The sequence below is a fragment of the Podarcis cretensis genome, assembly GCF_951804945.1.
Source record: "Podarcis cretensis genome assembly, chromosome: Z".
NCBI classification, from domain to species: Eukaryota; Metazoa; Chordata; class Lepidosauria; order Squamata; family Lacertidae; genus Podarcis; species Podarcis cretensis.
The window spans coordinates 20,479,407-20,492,162 of NC_137184.1; the positions used below are offsets into that span (position 1 = coordinate 20,479,407).

General features: G+C 44.2%; 1 protein-coding gene across 2 annotated transcripts in view; it reads right to left on the bottom strand.

The window, feature by feature from the left end:
* Positions 1-12,756, bottom strand: part of OPHN1 (oligophrenin 1) — a 120,284-nt gene that overhangs the window by 78,312 nt on the left and 29,216 nt on the right. For both annotated transcript variants that reach the window (XM_079961276.1, XM_079961277.1), the window contains 3 exons: positions 5,484-5,579; positions 4,039-4,100; positions 3,669-3,740 (listed from right to left, as the gene is read on the bottom strand). In XM_079961276.1, the coding sequence (XP_079817402.1) occupies positions 3,669-3,740; positions 4,039-4,100; positions 5,484-5,579 (230 nt within the window). The remainder of the gene's footprint in view (positions 1-3,668; positions 3,741-4,038; positions 4,101-5,483; positions 5,580-12,756) is intronic.

The following is a 12,756-nucleotide window of genomic DNA, read 5'->3' on the forward strand; positions in this document are numbered from 1 at the left end:
GGCTTTTGGAACAGCTGCAATATGCTGGCAGCTTGGGACGTGCTGCCAGATGGATTTCATCTTATATACAAACCAAGCCCTTGGACTTACGCCACCCAAGACCCACTGAAAATCACTGGGACTAAGCTGCCTTAAGGATACTTAAAGCGGTTGGTGGAGATTCCTGCATTCCTGGAGGTTGAAGCAGATGTTCCTTTCCAACTCTGCAGTTCTATGATTCTAGGGTTGTGTGTAGGGTTGTATGTGCAGAACTGATACCTTCCTCCAACCATTTTTAGAGAGCATATTTTCTCCCATTGGGAAACTTGCCAGTGGTTATATAAGCATTACTGAATGCCCGGAGTTGGTGTTAACACACCCAGAGCCACCTGGAATTTGTTATATATATTTTTGCATGGTTGGGATAAGACCATGCCAGCTTGAGCTGCTGGGAGCTGGGGGTCCAACAATATCTGGAGAGCATCATGTTGGCCAATGCTGCTCCACCTCAACCAATGCACACACAAAGGGTTTATTGAAGGGTTTATCTGCAACAGTGGTTCCCCAAGTGGGAGGTAACACACCCTGGGGGACAATGGGATTACATATGAGGTGCTGAGGCAAGGTGGTTGCAGGGGACACTGGAGATGTAAATGACTATCAGACTTTGAAAAGCCGGCATCAGTTTTGTTGAATCAATTAAGCTAAGCAATTGATTGGATTTTGAATAAATGTGCAGCTAATTGTTACAGTTCCAAATTTTATTGTGTTACTGTCTTCCTCGGTGGGTCATGCAAACCGCTATTCCAAACAATGATTGTATAAGGGTAGGGTAGGGGGGTATCATGGAACCATGGTGGCAGGGGCATGAAAACGTTTGGGAACCACCACTGCAGTTTTTGGAAGGTCTTTCTGATCTCTAGCCCAGCCACAAGGAGGAGCACTTTACAAGTAGTTTGAGACTGAAAGGACCAATGGGGAAACATCTGTGCACAGCAGGAGGCAGTTTGTGTCTGTAAAGGGATCAGGGAACAGCCTCAGAACCTCCTATGAGAAACAGATGCTCAAAAACATGCAGCAATTCACCTATAGTGGGAGCGCTCATGGGTCTCATAATTTTGGAATGAGATGTATCAAGAAATCTCTAAAATAATTAAATGCACTATTGTGGCTTCACCACAACTCACTTTATTGAACATACGGGATGGAGAAGTGGGAAATGTGTGCTCTAAGGAACTTCTGACTTGGATGTTGGCTGGGGCCAGAATTTCAATCACCCAGCTATGGAAAAACTCTAGGAGACTTTAATTTTTCTTTGTGGTACGAAAGAACATGGACCTCAGTTCCAGCAGAGAAGATAATGCCTGAGGTGCAGATTCCCAGGTGGAAAACTAAGCACGTTTATTTGCAGTCTGGTGGAACTTCATTATGCAGTGCCATGTTGGGCAAAATGATTCCTGCATTGCAGGGAGTTGGCTAGACTCAAGGAGGATAACTGAGCCGTCCCAAGAGTGGGGCTGGGCGTTCTGTTCTCTATATGGAGGCGTGGGCTTGAATCCCACTGCTGACACATCTGTTTTAGGGGGAAGAGTCATAGCACAGTGGTAGAGCATCTGCCTTGCATGCAGAAGATCCCAGGTTCAATCCCCACCATCGCCTACGAGATACACCCTATCTGAAATCCTGGTGAGCAATTGCTGCCCTCAGAGTAGATGGACCAGTGGTCTGACTCTGTATAGCTTCCTATGTTCCTATGTTTCAGTTAAGATAAAGTAAATTTGTTGCCTTCCATGTGCTACGGAATTTGGTTATGTTTTTTAAAAAACGATGCAAAGAAGTTGGTGCTGTTAATTTGCACTATTGCAGTATTCACTAAATTCCTTTTTAACATGACTCCCACATGTTTGAGACGTTTTAGCTCAGAGAAAAAGTGAAGAAGAGGCGACATGATAGACGTTTATAAAATTATGCATGGCACACAGAAAGTGAGTAGAGGAAAGTTTTCTCCCTCTCCCAAAACACTAGAATTCCCGGACATCCAGGGAAGAATCAGGACACAGAAGAGTCCTTCTTCATGCAGCACATAGTTTTAACTATGGAACTCTCTGCCACAGGAGACAGTGATGGCCACCAAGCTAGATGGCTTTAAAAGAGGAATAGGCAAATTAATGGATGAGGCAAGGGCTATGGACAGCTACTAGCCAGAATGGCTATGCTCTGCCTCCACAGTTGAAGCAGTAATGCTTCTCGATATCAGCTGCTGGAAACCACAGATGGGGAGGGGGCTTGTGCTTGGATCCTGCTTGCATTGGGGCATCTGACTGGCAACTGTGACAGTAGGATGCTGCACTAGATGGGCCACTGGCCTGATCCGGCGGGGCTCTCCTTACGTTCTTAGGGGCAAATGAGTGCGGTCACTCTCACTTCCCTGTTTGTGAACACCCAAAGAGAAGCTACGACAGCCTTAGCATTATTTTCACTATGGCAGTTTGTTTTAAACTTTTGAAATCTGGAAACAGAGACAAGGAAGGAGGCGAAGTGTCAAGCGTTATTGTTTGCAACTTAAAATGTCAATGACTCCAGATGGGCTGGGCTGAATCCAAGCTTGTGTGTTCGCCAAGAAGTCTCCATTTCAAGCACTTGTCCACAGCCAATTACTTTAGCCTGCTGACTAATGGGGAACTTTGACTTTTTGGTACTGGACAAAGCGAACTTTTACACTCTATGAGAGACTGCTTTACGGAGGGGACAGGGAAGAGAGTGTTTTGAGCCTGCTTGCATTTTCTGTAATAAAGTTTTAATGATGAATTTAGAATGGTTTTCCATCTTCGTTACACCAGCAGACGACTGCATTTGAACAATGGCTCTTGACCCATGGTTTGCAAAACAGGTGGTAATGCCCCTTCAGGAGGGTCAGGGGAGATCACTTAGCCGAGTGCTAAGAGGCAAAAGGGTGGGGGAGGGGTGCTGGATATGTAAATGACCATCAGAATTAGAAAAGCTGGTATCATTGGATCAAGAGCATCAGTTTTGCTCTAATTCATTAAATTCAATAGTTTTAACTAGATTTTGAAGCAAGGTACAAATAATTTCCATTGTGTTATTATCTTCTTTAGTGGGTCATGCAAATGCTTTTTATAAGGTAGGGTAGCACTGGGGGCATGTTTATGGAACTGGAGGGGGGGCAGGGGGCCTTGAAATTTTTTTGGGAACCACTGCCCTAGTCTTTGCCACCTGGAACATAGGAATCTGCCTTATGCTGAGTCAGACCGTGAGTCCATTCGGCTCAGCACTGTCTGTGCTGACTGGCAGAAGCTCTCCAGGGTTCCAGACAGGAAGTGCCTCTCAGCACTTCCTGGAGATGCCTTTTGGGTCACTTCCAGGTTTGGCGCCATGCACACATGGTCACCTGTCTATTGGATGTGTGTAAATCAACAGGCTGTATACTTCTTTGTTTGTTTTTTAATTCTGCTGGTTTTATCTGTATTCAGCAGATAAACATATTACTCTATTCTATGTAAATATCCCACGTAATATTTTTATGTAAATGCTTTTATGTAATTACTTTATGCAACAAGTTTTTATTTTATTTTCCCTTTTTTCTTTAGCGCTCTATAAATTGCTAAATATATAAATTTACAAATAAGTTCCTAAGTACAAATTGAAGGGGGCAGGGGGGATTAGCTTACTTTGGTGAATCCAATTTGCTCCTTGCGGAAGTTTTCCAGCGGTTTGATCAGTAAATCACTAGCATTTTGCACCTGTAGATAAAAGTAAGAAAGTAAGGCAACATATAATTAATGAACTTTTATTTATTGCATTTCAATCCCCATTTTTTTCTCTCCAAAGAGCTCAAGGTGGTGTACATGGTTCTCCCTCTCCTCATTCACAACAACCCAGTGGGGTAGGTTAGGTGAGAGGTGGTGACTGGCCCCCAGTCATACCCAGTGAGCTTCAAGTCCAAGTGAGAATTTGGATTCAATCTGAATGCACTCACTTTGACTACAGCCCTTAAGTGTAGTTATGCCAATGGAGGAACAAAGGGTGGCCTATACTCACCATCATTGATCTTTCAAGTTCCACCTCTTGAAGCAGCTCTGAAAACTCCTTAAAGGATTCAGCTACGAAGGAGTGAAAAGAACAAAAACGAGTTACTTGGGACTGGCTCTCTGGGGTTGCAAATTATGTACTGCAATGGCACACAGATCATTTTTATTTATTTTCGTTGTATATGTCACACACCCACACACCCCAAATAACACTAGAACTCGCAGTCATCCAATGAAGCTGAATGTTGGGAGATTTAGGACGGATGAAAGAAAATGACTCCTTCATGCAGGGCGTAGTTAGACTGTGGAACTCCTTCCCACAGGAGGTAGTGATGGCCACCAATCAGGATGGCTTTAAGAGGGTTGAACAAATTTAGGCAGGGGGATGCTGTGGATGGCTCTGCTTTGCCTCCACAGTTGGTGGCAACAATACTTCTGAATACCAGTTGCTGGAAGCCACAGGAGGGGAGAGGGCTCTTGTGCTCAGGTTCTGCTCCTGTGATTCCCACTGGAGCATTTATTCAGCCACTGTGGGAACAAGATGCTGGACTAAACGGCCCATTAGCCTGATCCAGCAGGCTCTTGCTATGTTCTTATGCCAAGAATTTCTTAACTGAACTATGATAGTGGCCTGACCAGAAATGAAAGATCCTTCAATCTCTCTTGCATGCTGCAACAATGAGCCAAAAGGTTTGATCAGTTGGAACAAACATCCTGCAGCAACAAGAAGGCCTTGAAGGAGATGGGGAAGGAAGTCCACCACCTCAAGTAAGGTGGCAAGTAAGTGGCCTTTGCCATTATTTATGTCCCCATGCCTGTCATACATCACAAGGCTGAAACAAAGATAAGACAGTGGAATCTTCATGGCTTTTCAGGATCGTCCCTCTGTTCCTGCTCTTCCTCTGACTCATCTTAGCATGATGACACTATCTGCCTGTTTCCTATCATTTCCAGAGTTTTCCAAGAGTGCTAAGACTTTCCAGCTCGTTTGATCACAGCCCTCAGCTTCTCATATCACCGTAGCAGCAGTTTCCAGTCTCCAAAACCGCTGGTGGAACAGCAGCAGTTAGAGGCAGATAATTCCCCAAATGGCTTTTAAAGGAAACAGTGCAGGGGTGCCCACCCCGCCCCCCACAAAATTAGCTTGGTTTTCATTAACCCAGCTTTTTTGCCAATTGCACGAATTCTTGGTTGTCTTTAAAAGAGGACTGGACAAATTCATGGAGAAGGAGTGGGCTATTGAGAGCTACTAGCCATGAAGGCTATGCTCTGCCTCTGCAGTTGGAGGCAGCAATGCTTCTAAATACCACTTGTTGGAAACCACCCGATGCGATGAAGTGTCCTAAACCCAGGAATGTTATCAATAACGGACTTCCCAGGAACTTCATGATTAGTGTGTCAGCATTTTCAAGCAGCAACACACACACACACACACAGACAGGAGGAAGCACTTACCAATGTTAATCTCATCATCTGTCAGGGTGTCCCCAATAAAGTCAAACTGAAAGGACTGGAGAGTCTGGGAGAATTTCTGTACAGCCAAGGAGTAATCTAGGAAAGATGGAAAGGTTGCAGAGATAAGTATGCAAAACTGGCAATTAAAATTTGTAGAAGCTTCATTCCTGCAGACCGGGCACAGCACCTTTTGGATTCTACACTTTCCTCCGAAATAGTAAGCGCAGCACACAAAGGAAAAATGCTTATTAAGCTTTAACATTAAGATTAGGGGGGAAAGAGGTCCCGGGTCCACTGCTTCATGGTTGCTCACATTGCTGCTTTTCTAGAGGGGAAAAAAGACCTTTGTATGAAAGTTATTGTTATTTATAGGACTACTATCCTACCTTTTTCTTAAAAGAGCTTGAGGCAGCAGACATGGGTTTGCCCGTCCTCATTTAATCCCCACAACAACCTTGCAAGGTAGGTTAGGCTGAGAGGCAGTGATCGGTCCATGGTGACCTCTTGAGTTTCATGGCTGAATGGGGGGAACCGAACCCAGGTCTCTCAGGTCCTAGTCCAACACACCAGCTACTACACCACACAGGCTCTCAAAAATCGGGCAGAGGGTGGGGGAAGCAGTCAAAAGAGGCATGCTTACATCAAACATGTTGGGAGGTCATCATTGTTCTAGCCTCAATAATATCCCCCCCCCCCATTCAATTACTTGACCAACCCCTGAAACGCCTTCCACAAAGCTGTACCAGCATTAAATTAAACTGCATTCAGCTTTCTGACCATCTTGTGCTGTAGACTGCCTACTGGAAAATGAAATCAGCATCCCCATAAAGCTTGTCTGTGGAAGGAAGCATGAAGTGCTCCAGAATCTCCTGGTAGACAGCTACGTTGACCCTGGAATTAATGAAGCACAGTGGACCAACACCAGCTGATGACATTGCTCCCCAAATCTCTTTTCTGAAGAGAGCAGCTTTTGCATCTCATTTGGAAACCAAGGACCCAGAGTCTGGAGGAAGAATGGGGAGGCACACAATGCCAGATGCTTGAAGTCCAATGTGAAGTTTCCACAGTCTGTGTTGATTTGGGGAGCCATGTCATCAGCTGGTGTTGGTCCATTGTGCTTCATTAAGTCCAGGGTCAATGCAGCCATCTACCAAGAGATTTTGGAGCACTTCATGCTTCCTTCCAAAGACGAGCTTTATGGGGATGCTGATTTCATTTTGACAGTAGCTTGCTCTTACAACAAATTCACTTGTCCCGGTATGCAAGAAGGAGAAACACACACAGGGGAAATTGAAATGGTATTGGCTATGGACTAAGGCGGAGGTTTTTAATCTGTAGTCGCCAGCCTGGTGCCCAGAAATCTCCACATAGACACAAATGGACCCATGCCAGTGGCAAAATGCGCCTGGCACCTTGGAAATTTCGAACTCTGAGTCGAACAGACCTCACAGAGTTGTTGTGGGAATCAAAACATTTCTAGAAGGAAAGTCACATAATGCTCATAAGCATAAAGACATAAGACCCCTGCTGGATCAGGCCAATGGCCCATCTAATCCAGTATCCTGTCCCCACAGTGGCCAACTAGATGCCTCTGTGGGAAGGAAGAAAGCAGGAGTCAAGTACCAGAACAGCTTCCCCACCCTCCATTCTGTGGTTTCCAATGACTGTTGTTGAGGCGTATGGTTGCCTCAGCTCGCAGCCCCGAGAAGCAAAACCTCCATGATTTATTTGCTTGCCGAGTTGATTTTTACAAAGTGTAGGCCTGGGAAGAGCAGCTTGTGTCCTTTGGTCTCTCATTAAAACAACAGAAAGATGAAAAGAGAAAGGGTTGTAATGAGCCAGTCCAGCTAAACTGGGCCCTTCATCACAGAATACACCCATTTTCATTTGGTTCCCCCTCCTTGTGAGCTTGGAGGAAGATCAAAGTATTATTCTTCACCCTGGCTCCAGAGCAAAGAGAGATGCACAAATAAAACAAACAGATTTTGGGTCCCAGAAACTGAGACAGAGTAAAAGCTTGGTCTGAAAGATCTAATTCCAGACAACTTGGGGATTATTCCTGAAATAAATAAAAAATGGGTACATGGAACCAATAATGATAAAGATCAGCCTGGTGCAGACTCTGGAACAGTGGATTCCAAAGTGGGGGGGGGGGGTTGCGCCCCCTAGGAGCAGTGGGATTACCTCAAATCCTGAGAGGCAAGGGGGCGGCAGGGAGGTGCTGGAGGTATAAACGACTATCAGACTGAAAACCTGGTATCGCTGCATCAGTTTTGTTAAATGAAACCATTTTGATCGGATTTTGAATAGATGTTCCTGTTTTGAATTTTATTGAATTTTATAAATTTTTTAAAAAATATGTTTTATTTAGGCGTACTTACAAACAAACCAACGAATCAATAAGATACACACAACCACAAAATAAACCGAAAAAGTAAGGACAAAAGGAACATAAATACCACACCTATGTGACTTTCCTCCACTTCTGAATAATGTTTTTAATAGGGTGTGGTAAAATAGTGTGGTGGTATTGGGGATGAGTTTATAGAACCAGGGGGGAAAGACCCTCCACAAAAGTTTGGGAAGCGCATCTTTAGGCCCAGGTCCTTTGGTCAAGACCAAAGGCCTGAAAACCAGGATGTGAGGGCAGCAGAATTCTCTCTACAGTTGCTCTCTCATGACAGTAAGAAGCGAGACGTGGCTGTGGCTGTTGTCTTCAGGGCCCGAGCTGCTAACTCAGCCTCCGCCTCATAACATCTGCTGCTGCCTAACCCATGCTGTGATGTCATAGCATGCATCACAACACGGCCTGAAGGTGACACAAATGAGAGTCAGTGTGGTGTTGTGGTTAGAGTGTCAGAATAAGTTCTGGGAGACCAGTCACTGTCTCTTAGCCTATGCTTGGAGCAAACAATGGTATATAAATGCATCAATCAGGCAAAGAAAACATAGGGTACCTTGGCGTCGCAACACAAGTTACGTTTACTGGGAAAGAAACACACTGTGTTATCTCCCAACGATATGTTAAAGCTTGAAATCTTTCCCTCATCAAAATTTGGTAAGGAGAATGAGGCATGGAAGGCTTTTCTGAGAGGAAGTTTGAGGACATATTTATGGCACAGCACTAGCCTGGTACACAACTATAACCTTCCTAGATTTGCTGTGCTGCAATGTTTTTATTGTTGCTATTACCTCTATCTTTAACAGAACTTAATAGTTTTAATTCTCTTAAATAATAGATAGATAGTTATGTAGTATTATTATTTCATTTTTATCTAAGCTTCTTGTCTGGCCAAAGACTGCCACAGAATTCCCATCATCTGTTTTTGTGTTCAACTTCACACACACATCTGCTCATGCTAACATTTCCCTTCTGACCCTCCTCTCTTTATACTTTACTTTCCCTTCTGCTTTCCTAAAGCATCTTGCCTTTTTATTCTTAAGGCTCCAATTTCATTTTTGCACAGCGTTCTGAAATTCCAGACACTTTGGTTAATCCTGAGTTGTGTAATCCTTTTCTAAAGTCATTTGACAGGCTGCACATCCCCCACACCTTGTGCTTCCATAAAATTACACAGGGCATGGAAGAATCAATTCTTCCCCCATTGACTGCTGATCCATGTCAACCAGCTGTGCTCTACCTCCACAGTTGGAGGCAGCAATGCTTCTGAATACCAGTTGCTGGAAACCACAGGAGGGCAGAGGGCACTGGTGCCTGAATCCTGCATGCAGGTTTCCCATAATGGGCATCTGATTAGTCACTGTGGGAAGAGGATGCTGGACTAGATTAGCCGTTGGTCCGATCCAAAGCATAACCTTACAATAATGGGCTCAGGTGAACCTTGGGATCACATCTTCGCCCTTCTTTCATTTTAGGATTGGCCTCAGCATGTCACATCTAACTATGGTTTACTGGAACACATAAATGGGAAGGTGTGGGTAACCCAACACAGATGCTTCTGATCTCCTTCCTGCTGCTGTGGAACTGGAAGCCCAAGGCTCATTCATTTACTACCATGGATTAGTGTCCAAGAAGAGCCACAGCCTGGCTTGAATGACAGAGGAAGCTCAAACCTCAGTTTTTGTAGTTCAACTGCTACATCACACTACACCAAGGTTTGGCTTTATGCATAATCTAACCTAGGCTTGTGGTTAAGCAGTCCTCCTTAACCTCAAGCTTTAAAGTCACATTTGAGGAACAAAGCACTAGAGCTCCAGATTCAGGACACACACTAAGCCAAAGATTAGCTCAGTGATGTGTGGCAGCTGAGCTCTGCTGGATTGGGCCAATGGCCCATCCAGTTCAGCGTCCTCTTCTTCTCACAGTGGTCAACAAGATGTCTGTGGGAAACCCACAAGCAGGATTCAAGCAGCAAAACATACTCACCTTCTATGGTTTCCAGCAACTGGTATTCAAAAGCACAGGTGCCTCCAACTATGGAGGCAGAGCATAGCCATCGTGGCTAGTAGCCTTCCACAGCCCTATCCATGAACTTGTCTAATCCTTTTGGAAAGTTATCTAGGTTGATAGCCATCACTACCTCCTGGGGGAGCAAGTTCCACAGCTGAACTCTGTGCTGTGTGAATAATTACTTCCTTTTATCTGTTCTAAATCTTCCAACATTCAGCATCACTGGGCACCAGCAATCTCTAGTTTTATGAGAGGGCGGGGGGGATGGGACACTTTTCTCTATCCACTTCCTCTATGCCATGCATGATTTTATAAACTTCTATAATGTCACCTAGTGGCTGTCATCTTCTCCCTGGGCGTCCACACACTGGCACTACAAACTATGCTTTGGCTCAACACCCAGCCACTCCCTGAAAGCGGGGGGCGGCGGGGGGGGGGATTCTTTCCAACCATCCACAATTTAAAGTTCAGCCTTATCACCATCCTTGTGTTTTGGGTTTTCGTTCTGGTAAACTAAGAAGCATAGAACTGCACAGTTGGAAAGGATCCCCAAAGGTCATCCAGTCAAACCCCTTACAATGCAGGAATCACAGCTAATGAACCCCTGACAGATGGCCACCCAACACCTGCTTACAAACCACCACAGAAAGAGAGTCCACCAGCTTACAACGGAGTCCATCCCACAGTTGAACAGTTCTTATTGTCAGAAAGTTCTTGCTAATGTTTAGCTGGGACATTGAAACAGTAAAAGCCCCGGTCCATTGTCGTTCTTTCCTCTGGTGGCTTTTATCATTCCAGTTGTCCTTTAGCGCCTTTTGCAGCTCTTTGGGGGATCTCCCCAGGGTTTGTGAAAACAAACATAGGAGCACTCAGAACTGCAACAAATTTAAAATACCATTACTGTACCACGGATGTATATTCCACATTCTACTTTTTGCCACTGAGAGAAGGAGATATGAAGGAAGAAAGGCATGCTAAAACTGAACTAGAGCTGCACTTCCTGTTCCTATATTATGCAAGTTAAGCAAAAAGACTATATTGGGACTGAAATTCTCTTTCTCATCCCACAGCTGGAAAGGGGTGGGGGTGGGGGGAGAATGACCAAACGATGGGAGATGTGGTGTATTAGTGCATTTGAAAAAGCACTCTTAAATCTCTAACTTTTTCTCATTAAAATATTTACAAAGGTATCCTTTTTATAGAACTTGTGCTGCAATTGTAAAAATGAGTCCTAATTCCACTTAAATTTGCCGAACCTGGACGTGAGCTTCAGCCCCTTTGGTTCTCCAGTCTTAGATTTGTTCAGTCACTTTTGTGCAGAATTTTTGAAAGAATACACAAAAGGTGGACAAAAAAAACCAAACATGAATTTTGTATGCGCATTTTTAACAGAGTACACAGTCCTGAACATATCCATCTATAAAAAGGTTATTTTTGTGCATCTTTTAGGTATGTTTTTAAAAAAGATGCTCCCTCCATGAATTTGTCTAATCCTCTTTTCATGCCCATCTAAATTGGTGGCTATCACTGCCTCCTCGGGAACAAGTTCCAAAGTCTGACTCTGGATCGTGTGGAAAAAGTCCAGCAGTGACTCAAGTATAAAGGCTGCAAAAAATCAGTGAACCAGTATGACAGAGGTTACATTTGCACTGGGATTATACTCTTAATAGACACACACTTAGCCAAGTCAGATTTGTCTTGGCATGAGCTGGGACTTTAAAATGAGGGGGGAGAGATCCCTGAAAAACACACAGGAAAGGGGGATGTAGAACAACAAGGTAATTCGGGGGGCCCTTTATCGGAGAGAGATCTTACAAACTTGTGCTTTCATGCAACATGACATAATGGATATGGAAAAGCTTTTCACACACCAGGTTGCAAAGGGGGTGGGGGGGGAGAGACACAATTCCACCACATGTTGTTCCCACTTGGTTTCCACGCGGTTGGATTGTTCCAGCCACATATGTATAAATATGGTGTTTTTGGCAATTTCTACTTGCACAAGCCCTGCCTGCTCTTCATCTGCACTCAGACAGCTATGGGGGTTTGAAGAGGAGGGGGAGGAGGCAAGGAGAGGAGGAGTGAGTGGGATTCCTGGCAACAACCTGTGGAAAAAATATACAGTATATGAAAAGCTGTCTAGCATCCCAGTTGCCTAGGCCTTTTGGAGTTTATGAGCAGGCTGTTAATCTGATTAAGACAATGGCAGTGAGGAAACAGTCCAGACTTCAGCAGATGCCCTCCCATTGCACCCCCATAACATTTTTTAAACCAAACAAACTCATTCTACAAGGAACCGGGGAAGATGCAGTAATTAAAGCACGTTTCTTCTCCTTTCTCCCATACTGAGACTTTTTCCAGTTAGCTCCCTTATCATGTAGACTTTATTTTATTTATTTAGTTATAATAAATATTCACAGTGCTATTTTTCTGGAAAAAGAGGTGTCGGAACTCACTATGAACGCCTCCCTTGTTCTCTTATAATGGTAAGAGCGCCCACCTGAAAGGGGCTAGAATTGAGTTCCAGCTGAAAAAAGGCCCAGAATATTTATATACTACTATATCACAAAAACACATCAGTCACTGCCTCTCAGCCTAACCCAACCTTACAGGGTTGTTGTGGGGATTAAATGAAGAGGGGGAGAATCAAGTAGGTCACCTTGATCTCCTTGGAGAAAAAGGTGGGATATAAATGCAAAAAATAAATCTGTAGCCACAAACCTCTTGGGAAATTGTGTGTGTGTGTTTCAGAAACACACACTTGCAATCATGCTTATAAATGAGGCCCTTAAGCTTACAGAAAGCCTGAGCAGATGAACATTCGAATTTTTTTAAGGCGTTTAGTATTTAGAGATAAATTAC